The following is a 19,083-nucleotide window of genomic DNA, read 5'->3' as shown; positions in this document are numbered from 1 at the left end:
AAAACACTTCATAATACATTATCGTATTTGATTCTCTGGCCTTTAAACATATTGCTTCTTCAAACCAGATAGTGAGATATCTCTTCAGTTTTTCTTTGAGGAGTGAGGATCTGAAAGCTGAGGTTCAGAGATAGTGTGACCCACTTCTTAAATCAGGGATTCTGAAGCTGGCTACAATGGGCTTCAGAAGATTTTTTAATTCCCTAAATTGTATGTAAAATTGAGTTCACAACTCTCTGGCAGGCGGACTCTTTTTTTTTCTCCTTTCATTATTTTGCCTTTTTTTTTTTTTTTTCTTTCCCGTTTGATTTTGATGCTGAACTGGTCTCATGACACTCTCTGGACATTGAAACATTCAGTGGAGGAATGCTGATGGGGAGAGAGGAGATGGTTCTGGAAAAATGTTTGCCTTCCTAATGAAAGGGAGCAGCTGCCCTGGTTCCACAATTCCCTCTATTTCAGACATTTACACTCAAGAGCTGACAAGTACGAGGGAAATGTCACAGTTTCAGAAATGCTGGCCTTGATGTGGTCAAGCCCCTGAATCAATGTTTATTAGTCAGGGCTCTCCAGAGAAACAGAACCCATAGGATCTATATAGATACAGATGAGGAGATTTATTATAGGAATTGGCTCATGTGATTATAGAAATTGAGAAGTCCCATTATCTGCAAGCTAGAGAATCAGGAAAGCTGGTGGAATAATTCAGTCTGAGTCCAGAGGCCTGAGAGCCAGGAATGCTGATGTCTGAGGGCAGAAGGAAGAGGGAGTTCATCCTTCCTTCTCCTTTTTGCTCTATTCAGGCCCTCAGCAGATTGGATGGTCTTCTCTACTCAGTATACTGACCCAAATCCTAATCTCTCCCGGAAATACCCTCACAGACACACCTAGAAATAATGTTTTACCAGCTATCTGGGCGTCCCTTAGCCCAGTCAAGCTGACATAAAATTAACCATCACACAATGCCAGCAACCCTTTACCTTGAGACTTCTTGTAATGGGAGTAAAATAAACCCACATTTGATTACGGCACCACCATTGGGTGTTCTTTTATTTGTAGTTCAATACACATTTCTAGCTGACACAGAGCACATGTGACTTTTTCCGAGGTGACTGTTTAGAACTTTATTCAGAGTCTCAAAGAAATTCCTAATGGAAAATCCCCCCCGCCAAGAAGAAGGGAGAGAGGGAGGGAGGAAAGCAAGTCACTACAGCACAACGAAGTAATGTGGTGTTTAACATATTTCAGACCTGGAGGTCATCTAACGTAGATCACTCATTCATTTTATGTAAGGTAAACTAAGGTTCAATTCTAATTTCAAACAGTTAATAATAGAAGTGGCATCAGAATTCAGAACTCACAGCTCAGAAAATCAGTGCTTTTCCATTGTGGAATCAGGAAGATGCTTGTCAAAATAACGACAGCACCAGCTTACAGATTCTTACCATGAGGTAAGCAACCAACCAACAAGGAACTGAATTAAATATATAGGATAATCCAAAGCTGCATTCTCTGTCCATATAAATGCACACATGATACACACACAGTAATATATATTTATATAACTGTATACATACACTCTCCATATGTGTGTGTATCTGTGTGTGTTAGTATATTGCCTGTGTAAGGTTATAGGGAAGTATAGCACTATATTCACTTACATTAGTTCTTCTACTGCTTGTTTTCTTACTTGCACCCTCATTGCTAGAATCTTAGAAAGGAGTGGCGACTACGTTTGTACTCAAAGACTGATCTGATCAAGTCAGTTCCCTGATTAAAAACCTTTGATATTGCTCCACTGACCACAGGGAAAAATTCTACCTTTTTCAAGAAACTGGCCCCAGCCTACCTACTTCCTCTCTTATTACCCGACCCCAGTTGTCCTTTACTCCATCTCATCCAAGTCATCCAATCACGTTAAGTCATCAAATCACATCCAATCTCATCCAAGTCATCCAATCACATCCAATCTCTGAGTTTGCTCACATCTTTTCCTCACCCGGATTACTTTTCCCCACCTTCTACCCAGTAAGCTACTCATCTCCAAAGCTTGATCAGAATTCACCCCAATCCCTTGGCCAAAAATGGATCTGAATCAGTTAGCATACATTAGACCGAAAGTAGCCAAAACACCATAGCAATAGATAAACAATGTGGAAATCTATTAGCTCACATGATAGGAAGTCCTAGGGTAGCACGGAATTTAGGAATGGTTAGTTCAGCAGCTCAACAATATCGTCAGGGCCCCAAGTTTTGTCCATCTCCCACCATAGCATCAACCTGAAGCTGGTGTCCCTGGAAACCATAGCTGCTAGCTGCAAGCAGGGCAATACACAAGGAAGGTTGGGTGAAGGAAATCAACCAACAAGCTTTTCCTACAGCACAACTGTGCCCAGAGCACTAATTCCCAAGATTAAAGAGGACCTTGAAATATTATCAGTTCTTGAATGTAAGCTTTGGTGGTGTAAGATAGTCAGAATGGAATGAATAAAGGGAGAAAGAGGAAGAAAGCCCAAGAAGGGAAATGTAAAAAAAATTTTAAGACATTAATTATATTAATTATTCCCTTCTTATAAAGTAAGAGGACTATAAGTAAGTTAAAATAAACTCTGTTTTAAATGCTTTTTAATTCCCTTTCAACCACTAGGAGTTATCCGATTTTAATGTTTTCTTACAACCACAGTAGATTTTGTGTGTGTGTGTGCGCTGCACTGTGCGGCTTGTGAGATCTTACTTCCCCAACCAGGGATTGAACCTGGGCTCTTGGCAGTGAGAGCGTGGAGTCCTAACCCACAGTAGCATTATTGAAATCAAGAAATTAATATTGAAAAAATTCATATTGATTCCCTTCTTTTCTTGTTGCTCATGGAAGATGCTTTAAATTGTAGTAAAATATACATAACATAAAATTTACCATTATAACCATTTTAAGTGTACGATTCAGTGGCATAAAGCACATTCACATCATTGTGCAACCACCAGCACTATTCATCTTCAGAAATTTTTCATCATCCCAAACTGAAACTCTGTACTCATTAAACAATAACTGCCCATTCCCAGCTTCCCCCAACCCCTAGTAACCACCCTTCTACTTTCTTTCTTTATAAATCTGACTATTCTAGGTATCTCAAATGCATTGAATCATATAATATTTGTCCTGTGTCTGGCTCATTTCACTTAGCATAGTGTTTTCAAGGTTTGTTCACGTTGTGGCATTTATCAAAATTTCATTCCTTTTTAATGCTGATTAATATTCCATTCTATGCATATACCGCATTTTGTGTACCCATCCGTTCTTAAATGGGCATTTGAATTGTTTCTTCCTTTTGGGTGTAATAAAGAATGCTGCTATGATCATTGGGGTACAAAGAGCTGTTCAAGTCCCTGCTACCAATTCTTTCGGGTATATGCCTAGAAGTGGAATTGCTAAATCATATGGTAATTTGATGTTTAATCTTTAAGGAACTACCATACAGTCTTCCACAGTGGCTGTACCAATTTACATGCTCATCAGCAATGCACAAGCTTTCCAATTTCTCCACATCCTCTCTAAGACTTGTTGTTTTCTGTTTTGATTTTGCTTTTTATACTAGCCATCCTAATGGATGTGGAGTAGTATCTCATTGTAGTTTTGATTGCATATCCCTAATGATTAGTGATGTTGAGCATCTTTCCATGTGCTTATTGGCCATTGTATTATTTTCTTTGGAGAAGTGTCTATTCAAGCCTTGTTTTTCAATTGGGTTTTTTTTTTTTGGAGGTGGGTGTTTTATTGTTGTTGAGTTACAGCAGTTCTTTATACATTTTGAATATCAATCCTTTATCATATATGATTTGCAAATACTTTCTCACATCCTATTGGTGTCCTCTTCACTCTGTTGATAGTCTCCTTTGATGCACAAAAGTTTTTATTTTGATGAACTCCAATTTATCTATTGCCTATGCTTTGGTGTTATATCCAAGAAATCACTGCCAATTCTAATCTCATGAAGATTTTCCTCTATGTTTTCTTCTAAGAGTTTTATAGTTTTAGTTCTTTAACCCATTTTGAGTCAGTTTTTGTATGTGGTGTAAGGTAAGGGTCCAACATCACTCTTCTGCATGTGGATATCCAGTTTTCCCAGTACCATTGTTGAAAAGACTGTCTTTTCTCCATTGAATGGTCTTGACAACCTTCTCAAAAATCATTTGACCATATGTGTAAGGGTTTGTGTCTGTGTTCTCTATTCTATTCCATTTGTCTGTATGTCTATTTTTATGCCAGTACCACACTGTTTTGATTACTGTAAATTTTGTAGTAAGTTTTGAAATGAGAAAGTGTGAGTTCTCCAGCTTTGTTCTTCTTTTTCAAGATTGTTTTGGGGGAGTCCACTGGTGGTCTAGTGGTTAGGCTTCAGCGCTTTCACTGTGGTGGTCCAGGTTCAATCCCTGGTCCAGGAAATGAGATCCTGCAAACCTCTCGGTGAGGCCAAAATTAAATAAATAAATAAAAATTAAAAATGGCTTCACACACACAAAAATAGATTGTTTGAGGTATTTGGGATCCTTTGAGATTCTATATAAATTTTAGTGTGGGTTTTTCTACTGCCACAGAAAATAACATTAGAATTTTATGGGGATTGCATTATATCTGTAGACCACTTTGGGAAGTATTCATAGCTGAACAATATTAAATCTTCCAATCCATGAACACAAGATGTTTTTCCATTTATTTATATCTTCTTTTCTTTTTTTTGTTGTTTTTTTTTTTGTTTTTTGTTTTTTGGCGGTACGTGGGCCTCTCACTGTTGTGGCCTCTCCCGTTGCGGAGCACAGGCTACGGACGCACAGGCTCAGCGGCCACGGCTCACGGGCCCAGCCGCTCCGCGGCATGTGGGATCTTCTCGGACCGGGGCACGAACCCGTGTCCCCCGCATCGGCAGGCAGACTCTCAACCACTGCGTCACTAGGGAAGCCCCTATATCTTCTTTTCTTCAGCAATGTTTTGTAGTTTTCAGTGTATAATATACTCATGTTTAAATTTTAACATATGGTGAGCATTTTCCATATCATTAAATAAATTCTTTGAGAACATGATTTTTGGTAGCTGTGTAGCATCTCATCAAAGAGATGTTCTGTAACTTACCTAATTAATGCCTTATGTGGACATTTTATTTGTATCTAATTTTTTATATTATAAACAGTGGTCTGATAAAATGCCACTGTGCATAATATTTTCATGTACCTTTAGCTATTTCCTTTGGACAAATTCTTAGAAATGAAAGTATTAGATCAAAGAAATGAAAATTAAGAAGGTTTTTTTTGCAGGGGAGGAATGAGGTGTCTTTTTTATTGTGACAAAAAACACATAACAGGGCTTCCCTGGGGGCGCAGTGGCTGAGAGTCCGCCTGCCGATGCGGGGGACGCGGGTTTGTGCCCCGGTCCGGGAAGATCCCGCATGCCGCGGAGCAGCTGGGCCCGTGGGCCGTGGCCGCTGGGCCTGCGCATCCGGGGCCTGTGCTCCGCAGCGGGAGAGGCCGCAGCAGTGAGAGGCCCACGTACCACAAAACAAAACAAAACAAACAAAAAAAACCCACATAACATTAAATTTACCATCTTAACCATTTTTTTTAACCACAGTACAGTAGTGTTAACTACATGGATGTCCTTGTGCAAAGATCTCTAGAACTTTTTCATCTTGCAGAACTGAAAGGAGGTTTTAAAATATTCATCCACAGTGATCTTTAAAATACGGTACTATGGTTTGAATTTTTTCCTCCTTTCTACTTCTCTGTAGTTTCCAATTTTCTATAAAATTAGAATTTTTAAAAGAAAAAATGTGAATCAGGCTTATTAAATTTATGTGTTTCAAATAAAATTGTTCAGGGCAAACAATTTATTAGCATTAGACTTAAATAGCAAGAATCCACACTAAGGAATGAGACAGGTGTATCACGGTTACATCTGTTTGAGGACCAGCTCCTTCTAAAGCAGTGGTTTGCAGCCAGGGTTGATTTCACTCCCCCAGGGGACATTTGGCAATGTCTGGAAATATTTTTTGGTTGTCACAACCTTGAGAGTAATGCAAATAGTATGAGGTTGTGAAATCCTGTTCTAAAGAGTGGAGCCCCAGAAGCTGCTGGGGGGATGGGGGGTGGGTGGTAAGGAAGGAAGACTCTAGCGCCTGGAACCAGAGCATTAACTAGGGAGCAACCAGGCTTGTTCAGGGCTGGGGAAGGTACAGAAAGCAGAATCTTCCCAAGATTGTAGGATTTTAAATCTGTTACATTTGCATGTTAACTTGAATTTTCAGCAGCTAGAACTAATTAACTTTAGCACCTGGTTTGCAAAATTATTGGTTAAATAAAAAGTTACAGTGTGAGTAATAACCACCCGTTAGTCCCCTCATGAACTCCAAAGTTGCGGGCTTCCTGCTGGTGGGCCGGAGGCAGCAGCTGAGTCTGGAGGCGGCCCTGGTCCAGTCTCCAGGGAGCAGAGCCGAGCCAGGTGCTTAAAGAGGGCTTCCTCGGGGTCCAACCCCCATCACCTTTCCTCCGGTGTGTTGTCTGCTGCACCCGCTCATCAGCGGGGAGGCTGGTAGGAGGTTCTCTTAGAGGAGAATCCCATCCTCCTTCAAACATCCTGCGGAGAAGGCAGGTGCATCCCACGTCCCACATCCTCACACCAAGGAAACGCTCTCTCATCTAAACGCCTCCCGCTGGAGCCCATCCTGACCTCTGACCCGGTCACTACCCGGTGTTGTTCCTCAAAAAGAGATCATTTCGAAATTCAAAAAGGTTAAAAAATGTTTCATTACAAGCATTAACCCCGTTAGGCACTTTTGCTCGCTTCCAATCTCCTGAATAGGCTTCATTTAAAGGCCCCAGAGGCACCAAGTGACAGTTTTACGCGGGTCATCAGTTCGAAAGCTCTGGAGAGTCTAAGAGAAAACATACAATAAGTCCCCCGCCCACCCCCGCCGTCATTATATAGAAGAGAGAGAGGAAATCCTCCTCACGCGGGGGCCCCTTTTGTGTCGTTCCTGCCAACGCAGCAGCCCTCCTGCTATATAGACCCGCGCGCCCGCCCCACCGCACTGAACTCGCATCCCCGCATCCAGCAGCCATGGGGAAGGTGAGCCCCGCGCCGGCGGGAGGGGCCCGCAGCCGGGCTGGAGCCCAGGCCTCTGAGCCCTGTCCTTCCCTTCCCTGCAGATCACCTTCTACGAGGACCGGGGCTTCCAGGGCCGCCACTACGAGTGCAGCAGCGACCACTCCAACCTGCAGCCCTGCTTCGGCCGCTGCAACTCCATCCGGGTGGACAGCGGCTGTTGGATGCTCTACGAGCAGCCCGACTACCAGGGCCACCAGTACTTCCTGCGGCGCGGCGACTACCCTGACTACCAGCAGTGGATGGGCCTCAACGACTCCGTCCGCTCCTGCCGCCTCATCCCCCACGTGAGTCCGGTTCCCCTCGGCCTGCCGTGCCCTCGGGTCACACCAGTGCTCCAGACACAGTGGTCAGGCTGCAGGACGGTGGCCTTCTTTTGCTGGCTCTAACCGGGTTCTCTTTCCCTTTATTAATGTCTTTAAGGTTTCTTTCCACCGAAAAATTGAGTGATGCAATGCTCTTAATTGAAATTGTATCCTCCTTTGCTAAAATTAAGCTCACCTCTACCGGGCAAAAGTGGTGCACGGCATTAGTTTAGAGCGTCTGTGCCACCGCTGAGGAATAAGCAATAGGTGAACTCCTCACACCCAGGTGCCCTTAGGCTAGTTACTGGGCTACTTCTCTACTTCCTCATCTGTAAAGCGGGGTTAATAAGGGCAGTTGGTTCATCGAGCTGTGATGAGGTCAAAAGGAGATTGCCCAGCACCTGGCAAACTAACCCCTCCTCCAAATATTAACCATTATGAATATCAAGTGTCCCTCAAGTTCTGCTTTTTGATTAGGCAAAACAAACAACCAACAATGTGATTCTAGTAGCACCTGCAAAGCCCACTGCTACCCAAGTAAAGCCTGAGCAGCCTGGAATTCTACAGTTAGGGAGGCTTTTATTTGCCTATGACAGAGTCCTATGGAAAATGTAGCACTCTGGGGAAATTTGAAATCCCCTCAGAGGGTTGAAAGCCTTGATAGGACCCAGACTGGCATTAGGAGCCTGGAAATCTGGACTTTTACTTTCCAGCCCTGACCCTTTGATTACAGCCTGAAAGCTCTAGTCATTAGTTTCACTTAAAAGAAGAAAAGACTAAGAATGGTTGCTCCACGTGTGTCAGGCTGTTGTGAAGATCAAATTAGACAACGCACACGTGAGTCTTTTGCAAACCATGGAAGATACCTTATTAGCAGTTTTTTATACCTCAGAATGAATTGCTTATGAGAACATTTCCTAACGAGGATTTAATGGTGGAAGAAGGAAGAAGGAATTGAGTGGGTACCTGCTGGGAAGGAACAAGCAGATAAAAGAACAAGTGCTCAGGAAGAAACAGACAGGATTTGCCCAGGACTGACAGCCTGCCCTTACATTTTTCTAAAGGTTTTATAATCTATTGATCTAGACAGGCCTCCTTCATGATCTTGAGCTTCTATTTTTATTAATTACCTAAAAGTGTTTTGCCAGACCATATATTAGAGGTGAGAACTGAAACCTAATCGTTACGATGGCTCTTGCTTCTCGGGATTTTAGAATAGCAGGACTCAAAGCAGAAAGGAAGGGATTAAGGAGTTGCCTGGGCTGGACTGCCACCTACTGTGCTTCACTTTGGGGAAAGCAATTCGACTTCCTCTCTTCCCAGCCTCTTTTAATGCTATCGAGATTGAAAATAATGCCTTTTGCCAGGGATATATTTGTCTTTTTATTTTAATATCTAATTATTTTTATATCCTCCAAGGAGAGCTCCAGACCACTGTTTAAGTCTATAAAGGAGAGAGCAAAAATTATATATAAAAATTGTCACTTAAGAATGGTACTAAGTAGGTACTAAATATGATTCGTGTAGGTTGTGGCCCTAGAAAACTATGGAGCACCATGAATGTCTTGATCTGTGTGAAGGGCCCCCTCTTCAGTTTTGCAGTGTGCAATCTACCCAACTATACCCAGTGGCCCTGGTGTTGGTTGTCTTTTTAATTTGTCATCTTTGATATAGAAGAGATTTTTAAAAATGCCCATTCCCCCAGCGGTGTGAGTGATTGGTTGCTAAAGGCTAGGTTTTCTGACCCTTCGCATCTGCTGATTGCTGAACCCAGACCAGCTCCCACCGGCTGAGGATGTACGAGCGAGAGGACTACCGAGGCCAGATGGCGGAGCTCACGGAAGACTGCTCCTCGCTCCGCGACCGCTTCCACTTCAATGAGATCCGCTCCCTTCACGTGCTGGAGGGCTGGTGGGTCCTCTATGAGATGCCCAACTACCGCGGGCGGCAGTACCTAGTGAGGCCGGGGGACTACAGGCACTACCACGACTGGGGGGCCCTGGATGCCAGAGTGGGCTCCCTGAGGAGGGCTGTGGATTTCTACTGAAATACTTTTACTCTACTGTTTTCTCCATCTGGAAGCTAATAAAATATTTCCTGTGTGTCTCCTGCAGTTATGTAGCTTTCTTTTCCTTTCAGATTCCTTGGAAAGAAAGGCTCAGCAAAACTAAAGCTGGGGATAACGTGGATTTTCTTACATGTATCAGCGGAAAGGGTGGTGTGGGGAAGCAGTTAAGAGGACAGGCTCTGGAGCCAGAATGCCTGGGTCCACATCCACTTACTAGCTATAGGCAATGGAGCAAGTTAGCACTTTTAACATTTTTGTGTCTCAGTTTTCTAATTTGTAAAAAAGGGGGTAATAATACTTTTCTCTTCATAGAAGTTAAATGTGGCTTAATTAAGTTAAGAGCCATAATTCTCTTATAACGATGCCAGGCACAAAGCAACTGATATATAATAAGAACTTACAACGTAAGTGTTCCTTAGTTATTACTGAGTATCTGGACCTTGTACAGATACATTACAAAGTATCAGTAATGGGTTGAGGATCACCTGCGACACCAGTTAAAAGACAGAATCCTAAACCCCACCCCACAGGTGATCCATATGCAAATGAAATTTAAGAACTGCAGTTCTAAATCTAGTTTCCTGTACTACAGAATTACATCTGAAAAGACTGAACACCTCCATTTTTAGACACTGGGCTCTGTACCAGGAAACAACAATGAGCAGAAGTGGGTCCTTGTCCCCAAGAGCTTACAGTCTAGTGAGGGAGCAGAATATCCAACAGAATTTTTAAAATAATCATCCCAGCAGCATGGTTGTTGCATGTATGTCTACACGACTGTGGGAGCATTGAGGAAGAAGCCCAAGATACTTGTCAGAGTATCTGAGACGCTCCTACTGCAACTTCATCCATCCCTAGGAAGGACTCTGAATTCCCACCACCACACTGAGAACTATCAAAGACCCGGCTCCAAAATTCTTCTGGTAAAATTTCTAACAGAATGTAGGAGAAAGAGATTGAAACAGATGATCATACCGACGTGACAAGCAATATAACGAAGGGATTAGCACTCTAAAATATGACTGCACTTAGACTGCATTAGTTTGAATCTCAACTATATCTTGTACGAGCCAGGCAAGAGTCTCAGATCGGGTTACCCCAGACACAGATCATGAACCAAGGGTTCAGGAAAAGTAACTTATGGGGAAGTGCTCCCACAAGGAAAGGTGAGGGAGTTGAAGAAGCAAGATGGGGAAGAAAATGCCAACTTAGCCGGATCCCTTGGAGAGCCCCAGAGCATGGATCATACCTCCGAGCTTCTCCCGCCTGGAGGCAAAGGATCTGGGGGCTGGTTATCTGACAACAGTCCCCTTTGCCATTGATCACAGGGCAAGGGAGACACAAAACTCCCAGAGCCTTTGGACTCTCCTCACTGGCTGGTGAGGGGCAATCGTCAGAAGGTTGCAGGGCAAGCGTTAGCAGCAAAGCCTGCCGAAGCTGGGCACTCAGAGCTGGAAAGAAGGCCTGAAAGGATCTGGGCAGAGTGTACCTCGTCAGTATAATAGGGATAGTAAAAGTCCCTCCCTTGCATGGTGTGAGGTTAAAATGATATAAAGCCTGTAAACACTAAGTACAGTGCCTGGAACATGGTAAGTGCTCACCAACTGCCTACAATTATTATTATCATCATCATCATTATTATTATTATTAAGTTCTATGGATTTGGGAGAAATGGATATAAATGTTGTGGAAACACCATGAACTAATCTTGTCCCACAGGGAAGAAAGCATGGCACATACGAGGGAAACAATGAGTAATTTGAGTTGACCAAAGTATGAAGAGCCCAGAGAAGTAAGAGAGAAGGTGGTCTGATAGTTAAGGCCAGATCTGGGAGGGAAACAGCATTAATCATCAGACCTTGGCTGAGACAGAAGTGATATTGTCAGTAGGCTCAGAACCAGCATCTAGAACCTGAGCTCTAAAGTCAAAAGCATTTTAAAAAATAAAAGGAGAGCAATGGAACAAGCAAAATTATTTCAAATCCACATAAACAAAAACCAGTAAAGGAGAAGCATTATTACAGAACACTAACACTGCTTCTTCCTCCACAAGCAACGTGACCCCATTCTCCTCCAAGAGGCCGAAGCTAGCTGCCTACTCAGACCTGTGAACTGGAAAATGTGATTGTGTAGGGGCTTCCCTGGTGGCACAGGGAGCACGTGTTTGAGCCCTGGTCCGAGAAGATCCCACATGCCGCAGAGCAACTAAGCCCGTGCGCCACAACTACTGAGCCTGCGCTCTAGAGCCCATGAGCCACAACTACCGAGCCCGTGTACTACAACTACTGAAGCCCACACGCCTAGAGCCCATGCTCCGCAACAAGAGAAGCCACCACAATGAGAAGCCCGCACCGCACAACGAAGGGTAGCCTCCACTTGCCGCAACTAGAGAAAGTCCGCACACAAGCAACGAAGACCCAACGCAGCCAAAAATAAATAACTTTTTTTTAAAAAAGAAAAGGTGGTTGTGTAATAATCAACACAAGCTATTTAAAACCTTTACATTTTCACTGCCACTCCTTCTCACATTACCTTTCATCAAAACTATTCCAATAACTGCTTAACTTAGTTACTTTCTCCTCGGCCCTTCCAGCTCTCGTTAAAAAACAACTTTTTTTCTCTAAGAACAAAACTAGAATATTGAATACATTGTTTGGGCATATGCATTGCTTCTGTTAGGATTAATTGCTAAGGTTATTTGAAGAAACTTGAAAATAAAAAGAAAGAGGAAGGGGAGAGGAAGAAAACAGAGAGATACTAGCGATGAGAGAATGGTGTCTCAGGACAGGGTGTGGCATTTATGGAGGTGAAAAGTGGTGAGATTCTGAACATATTCTGAAGGCGGAGCACACAAAAACTCTTGCTGGATTCAATGTGGAGGTGAGAGAGAGGTTTGGTCTGAGCAACTGGAAGGAAGGAGTTGCTGTCAACCCAAACAGGGAGAACTGCTGAGGAGCAGGTTTGTGGAGGAAAACCAGGAGGTCCCATTTTGGACAAGATGAGTTTGAGGTGTCCGCGAACATCTAAGTGGAATTGTTAACCAGGCAACTGGTTATACTAACCTGGAGTTCAGGAGAGAGGCTGGGCTGGAGATCTACTTTTGTAAGTCATTGGTGGGTAGATGGTATTGAAAGTTATAAGCCTGAACAGGATGCCCAAGGGAGTGTGTGTAGGTGAAGAAGCCTGGGGTGCACTCCAGCTTTAAGAGCACAAGACAAAGAAGAATGTACGGGTCAGGGAAAGCTAAATGCTGTAACAAAGAGCACCAACAGTTCAGTGACTTACACAATAAAAGTTTTATCTTTCATTTAAAAAAATAATAAAATAAAATGTTAAACAATAAACAGAGGTTTTTTGGTTTTGTTTTTAACATAATGACTCTTTAGCTAGTTCTTCAGACCAGATACATCCAGAAACATTGAAGTCAGCAGGAACAATGCCAATATAATTAGAGAAGTGGAATCTAATTGTTTTATATCACTTTTAATTTTTTGCCCATTATATTAAAAAGCACTACATACAGATTCTTCAAGGAAATTTGGAAAATTGTAATGAATACTTAAAAATACCAGGATGCCCTGTATACATCTATAAATCTCCTTCAGTTTGAACATAAATGTGATTATGAACAAAGCTGTTATAAACAAACAAACAAAAAATACCAGGGTGCCTATGCACCCACATTTAGAATTACTAAGAGAGAGAGATTAAGGACTTCGAAGCTGTGGTAGGCAGAGCGACAGAGGCCTGGTGCACAACTGCCTGGATTTACTTCCTCTTAGATAAGAGCACCACCCAGTGCTCACCAGAAGGAAGGCAGTTATGGTTTAAAAGTTTGTCCCAACATCACAATTACTAAGAGATTATTTTGCACCTTTTAAATATACTGTTATGCCGTGTAGGCAAGATAAACTTATAACTTAGCCAAAGAGCTTATTAAGTAAGTGTAAATTGTACTCAAATAGCAGTGTTTGAGAGCTTTGTGACACAGCCTAGGTATTTCCTAAGAGAAGGTGAAGAAAGGCATGTTGGTTGGTCTGTGTTCACCGGAGCGGCTGTGGCCCTTCAGAGAAGGGAATCCAGCATTTGTTTGTGCCTTTTCACAGAGCCTATGTCTTCTCCTCCATCTCCCAACATCTGACAGATCCATTTCTAATTTATGAAACTTTGAGTTCATGGGTAAGATAGATCCCATACCCTTGTTCAGATACTTCCTTCACTTTCACCTTCAAGCTCAACACCTATTTACTTATGATTTCTCAACCAACTCTTTTTTACATTTTTTCTTACCATTGTATATGAGTAGTTCTTTTACCAGAATATTGATTCATCTCTTTTAGAAAACAGGGACAGCTATGCCACATGTCATTGGCTGACTTCCTCTGTGTCTCTATCCCTCTCTCAGTGTCTACAGACATATATGGTTGTTCATAACCCACTGGTTTAAAATGTCTCAGATCAATCTAGGTGTATTCAGAGATGATGAACAGTGTGTAGGGCAGCTCCTCTGCGCATCCTTGCATTTGAAAGCCACGACCTTGGCTCTTTAGAATAACACCCAAGCTCGCATCTTGAGGCTACTTTGAGCAGTATCCTCCAAACGATGTTTGTCTTTCTGCCTGAATCATCCCACTGCCAGCTTATGCTGGTCTCAAAGGTGGGAATTGGGAACTGTTGATAGAGTGCATAAATATAGCTCCTGTTCTCATAGCCTTTGGGCTTTGTTAAGAGTTCCAGAAAACTTTCACCACACGTACCACATGAAAGGGGACCGCTGCAAATCAGCCCAGATCCCAGAGACCCACCAGGGTCTACCACACTCCCACTTGGAAACTTCCCTATTCCCACTGACTCAGACTTTGTGGCCACCTGCCTCACCCTCTCAGGGTCCTGGCTTGGAAAATAAGATAAACCCTGTTGTACCTCATCATCTTTTCTTTCCTTGAAATCAGACTAGTCCATTCTAAACTAAGTCTCACCAGATTCTTCACCACGGTTTCCAGGTCCTACAGCTCACTTTTTGCACCTCTTTTGTTCTTGAAAACTCTTCCTCTTTAATACTTACTTAATCTGGCTTTATTTTTTTTTAAATACTTCCCTTTTATTTATTTTTATTTTTTTGGTCGCACCACATGACATGTGGGATATTAGTTCCCCAACCAGGGATCGAACCCGCACCCCTTGCACTGGAAGGGCAGAGTCTTAACCACTGGACCACCAGGCAAGTCCCTTAATCAGGCTTTATTTAAAATGTTTCTTTTCCCCCTTCATCCTCCATTATAATCCTCCATTCAAGGATTCACAGTACTCAATTTTGCCTTGAAGAAGCATCAGCAGTAGGAAAAAAAAAAGCGGCAGCAGCGACAGATTTCAACTCAACAAATTTAAATTAACTAATAATCATTACAACTTTTAAAATGCTTCAGGTTTCACAGTTAACAGTTTACCATAACCCTCTAGCTGGTTTTCTGTTAGAAGCATTGCTCCTGAATTCTCAAGAGCTAATTTTGGGAATCAGACTTAGATACTAACATTACCATCCACTAGTTGTGAGACATCAGGCAAGCACTTAACCTCTCAACTGTAATGGGGCTAATCATAGAAGCCAGATCATGGGGCATTTGTAAGATGTAAATAATAACATAATGCTATAAAATGCCTGACATATAGTAACTCATTAAATGTTAACTATTGTTGTTACATTTTATTTATCTTTTTATTGTCCTAAGTATTGTATTTTGTACTTGTTGTGGACTTTTAAAAATTATCAAGAAGTCCAAAGCTTGGCTAAAAATAATGTAATTATAAGAGTATGTAAGGGAGCTATAGTACCTAGAATACAGGAAATAATAGATCTACTGTTCTCCAAACTAGTCAAATAAATTTCTCATTTCTAGGCAATACATTGTAAAGGTATCATTACTAACGTCACATTTTCTAAAGAGGATACCAGAATTGTGAAGAGTCTAAAAACCATCTCCTAAGAGTAAAGAAACTGGGACTACTGAAACTGTAGAGAAAAAGTATTTTCAGATATTTAAAAGGATCCCATGTGAAAAAGAGCCCAGACTAATGTTCTGAGTCCAGTACAGAAGCAACACCAATGGGTATAATTTATGGGGAGACTGCTATCAGCTCAACTCAAAAAAGACTTTAAAGTAGGTAGAAATAGCGGCAATGTAATAGGCACAGGGTGGTGACCATCCTGTTCTTTGAGGGGCTCAGGCATCCACCGAATAATAGTGTTTCTGTGCAGGTGGGAATTGAACTTAACTCTGAGCATCCCTTCTTACTCATGGATGTTTATTTATCCAATTCTAGGGAGGTGGAGTAGATGCCTTCTGTTGCAAGTGACAGATCGTCAACTCAAAAGAGTTTAAACTGGGCTTCCCTGGTGGCGCAGTGGTTGAGAGTCCGCCTGCCGATGCAGGAAACATGGGTTCGTGCCCCGGTCCGGGAAGATCCCACATGCTGCAGAGCAGCTAGGCCCGTGAGCCGTAGCCGCTGAGCCTGCGCGTCCGGAGCCTGTGCTCCGCAGCAGGAGAGGCCACAACAGTGAGAGGCCCGCGTACTGCCAAAAAAAAAAAAAAAAAAGAGTTTAAACTGAAACAGGATTAGAACTAGGAAGTCACAGCTGTTTCATGCCGAAATGTATTCAAGGGTTCAAGCAATGATATCCTTTCCTTCGTGTGGGCTTCATCCTTAAACAGGCTTTCCCATGAGAGAGTCCACAGGAATCCAGGATTACCAGATCACTAGTGTTCAAAATCCCCATCTCTCTCCCTGAACATTTAGATCTGGTCTCTTAAAAGGATTCCTGTTAGTCTTGCAGGGGTGAGTTGCCAGCCCTGAACCATGAGTGCTTCCTAGAGGGTGGCATATTCTAATTGGCCAGCCTTGGTCACATGACCACCATGTGTTGGGGAGATAGGACCTAGGGATTACTAGCTCTACCTGTGGAGGAGCAGTTCTCAAAGAGAAGAGATGTAGGGCTGACAAAAATAACAGATATCTGCTACAAGGGGAGACTTGAATACGTAGATGTGAACAATTATGCCTCCAAAGTCCCTGGATGACCCCAAGAAATCCTCTTCTTCTGTAAGGTATTATCCATTATTCACAGAGGTAAAGTATGGACAAAACCTTATTTTCCCTTTTGTAAACGTTTTTCTTTATAGGTCCATATTTTTCTTCTCTAAGAGGTTTATAAGAATAGATGACTATAATTACCAAAGTAATCTAGAAATTCTTTCTAGGAATAACTAGTGGAAAGTAGGAGTCAGTTGGGTTCAGTTTGGTGCAGATGAACCACAGATGGAAATATGAGTTTACATAGGCTTAATGTGACCTTTCTTTACAAATTCAGATTAGTGGAGAAAACCATTTGTAAGAATTAGTTCTTTGAATTGTGACTGTCGTGAATTTGGTTTGGGGCTACCCATTGGTTATTGATTCTTTCCTTCCCAGGAACAACTATTGCTTTCCTGTTTGTCTCATTTTGTGTCCTGGGAACTTTGGTGATTTTTGGAAAGTCCATAATGATGGGGACTGATAGCCAGGGGGACCAACCTGTAATTAGAAGTTTGAAACATCCAGCCCCACTGCCACCAGCCACCTGTGGGGAAGGGAGAAGTGGTCAGTAATTTCACCAACCATGTCTATGTAATGAAGCCTACTTAACACCCAAAAGGACGAGGTTTGGAGAGTTTCCAGGTTGGTGAACATGTGGAGGTGCTGGGAGGGTTATGCACCAGGCAAGGGCATGGATGCTGTGAGCCCCTTTCCCCACACCTTGCCCTATGCAGCTCTTCCATCTGGCTGTTCTGCCCAAGATTTTTAAGTGACAACAATGACATATATATAACTTTAGACTCTTTAGAATACTAAATCTGTCCTAACAAATTTTCAGAAACAAAAGAGTAGCCACTTCCTGTGAAAGAAACGAGTTTAATAGCCATGATCTTATCACCAGCTATTTTTAGCAAAAGTCTTTTCTTTAAACCACTACTTATACTCCTTAAACAAACTAAGACTAAAACCTCTTAAAAGTCCTTATTTTTTATTAAGTCCTATTTTTTATTAAAAAATATCCTTTCCTAATAAACCTGTAATCTAGTAAATAAACTGTTTCTCTGAGTTCTCTGAGCCAGTCTAGCAAATTAACGAAATTCAGGGAGGAGGTTGTGGGAACCTCCAATTTATAGCCAGTAGGTCAGAAGCACAGTTGATAACCTGGATGCGACTGGCATCTGAAGAGGATGCAGGCAGTCTTGTAAACTGAGCCCTTAACCCACGGGATCTGATGCTATCTCTGGGTAGATAGTGTCAAAATTGAGTTATATTGTATGAAACCCAGCTGGTGCTGCAGAATTGCTTGATGTGGAGGATGGGGGGAACCTCCACACATTTGGGGACCAGAGTACAGAGCGTTTGGAGTATTGTGTGTGGTGTAGGGAAAACAAGAATGTTTTTTCTTTATATCTAAGCACTCTTCTCCAATAAAGGGAACCAGGGCTCCTAGGACAAGTGGTTAATTCCAAGACAGGAGCAGGGAAAATAAATGTGAGTATGGAACATTTTGTGGTACCAGAAAATAAGAAAATACTAAAAAAATCAAAGGGAGAGACACAGGCGCCAACCCAATGGTGATCCTAATGACAGAAGCTGGAACCATTTAAACCGTTATGTCTCAGCTTGTCCTGGGCTAGTGAGGATTCATTGTAACTGCTGCCCTACAGGGAGCTTTTTAACATAGTGACATAGTGGGAAGCAGCCTCTTCTCTACCCACTTCCTCATTGGACCTATCAGTTTTAATATCTCCATTAGCTCAGAAGCAAACAAAAGAATTCCCCATGAGGTATAATACACATTATTATAATTTTAGAGATAAGACTTAATTGGCACTGTTCAGACGAGTCTCTGCTGATGCTTTATGACAGGAAGATATTGAAATTCTTTAAACATCTGGAATATACATCCAGACATGGAAAGCTGACTTGGTGGCACTGTGTAATATAACTCCCGCATCAGTGACCAGGGATCAAGCAGCTGCTGAAAGGACAACAGCGTTGGAAGGCTGTCCTGCTACTTTGACAATGTTTCTCTCTGCCATGTAGCCAATAATAATTGACAACATTTACAGCGTTTCCAGTGTGGCAGGCACAGTGCCAATCACGTCACATCCATTTGCTTGTTCCAATCTTTTCACAACAGCCATATGAGTTAGGTACTGGCAGTATCTGCATTTAACAAGGATACCAGTTCATAACAGTTAAATGATTAATCCAGCGCCACATACAAATGGAAGGAGCAGAGCCAGGATTTGAAGCCAGATTTCTCTGACTCCGGAATCCTCGCGGTTCACCATTAGGTTATACGGCTCTGCCTCCGGCAGGATAAGGACACGCTTTGACAAAGGAAGACTTGGGTGGGGGGGTGGTTGGAAGGGTCAGAAACATGTACAGTTGATCCTCAGTATCTGCAGGGGATGGGTTGCAGGAGTCCCTGGGGATACCAAGATGCCCAAGTCCCTCCTATAAAAAGGCTGGCACGGTCGACC

The 19,083-nt window shown here is 42.4% G+C and overlaps 1 protein-coding gene across 1 annotated transcript; it reads left to right on the top strand.

Annotated features, from left to right (window-relative positions):
• Positions 1-7,314: 7,314 nt before the first annotated feature.
• Positions 7,315-9,502, top strand: LOC307187554 (gamma-crystallin F; the record flags this gene model as incomplete). Its single annotated transcript, XM_079923752.1, has 2 exons — positions 7,315-7,437; positions 9,230-9,502. The coding sequence occupies 2 exons, from the start codon at positions 7,315-7,317 to the stop codon at positions 9,500-9,502; spliced, it is 396 nt and encodes a 131-aa protein (XP_079779878.1).
• Between the last annotated feature and the right edge of the window lie 9,581 nt (positions 9,503-19,083).

The sequence above is a fragment of the Stenella coeruleoalba genome (assembly GCF_951394435.1).
Source record: "Stenella coeruleoalba genome assembly, chromosome: 6".
Taxonomy (NCBI): domain Eukaryota; kingdom Metazoa; phylum Chordata; class Mammalia; order Artiodactyla; family Delphinidae; genus Stenella; species Stenella coeruleoalba.
Note: the sequence above shows the minus strand (reverse complement) of the source record. Positions and strands in the feature narration are given on the sequence as shown.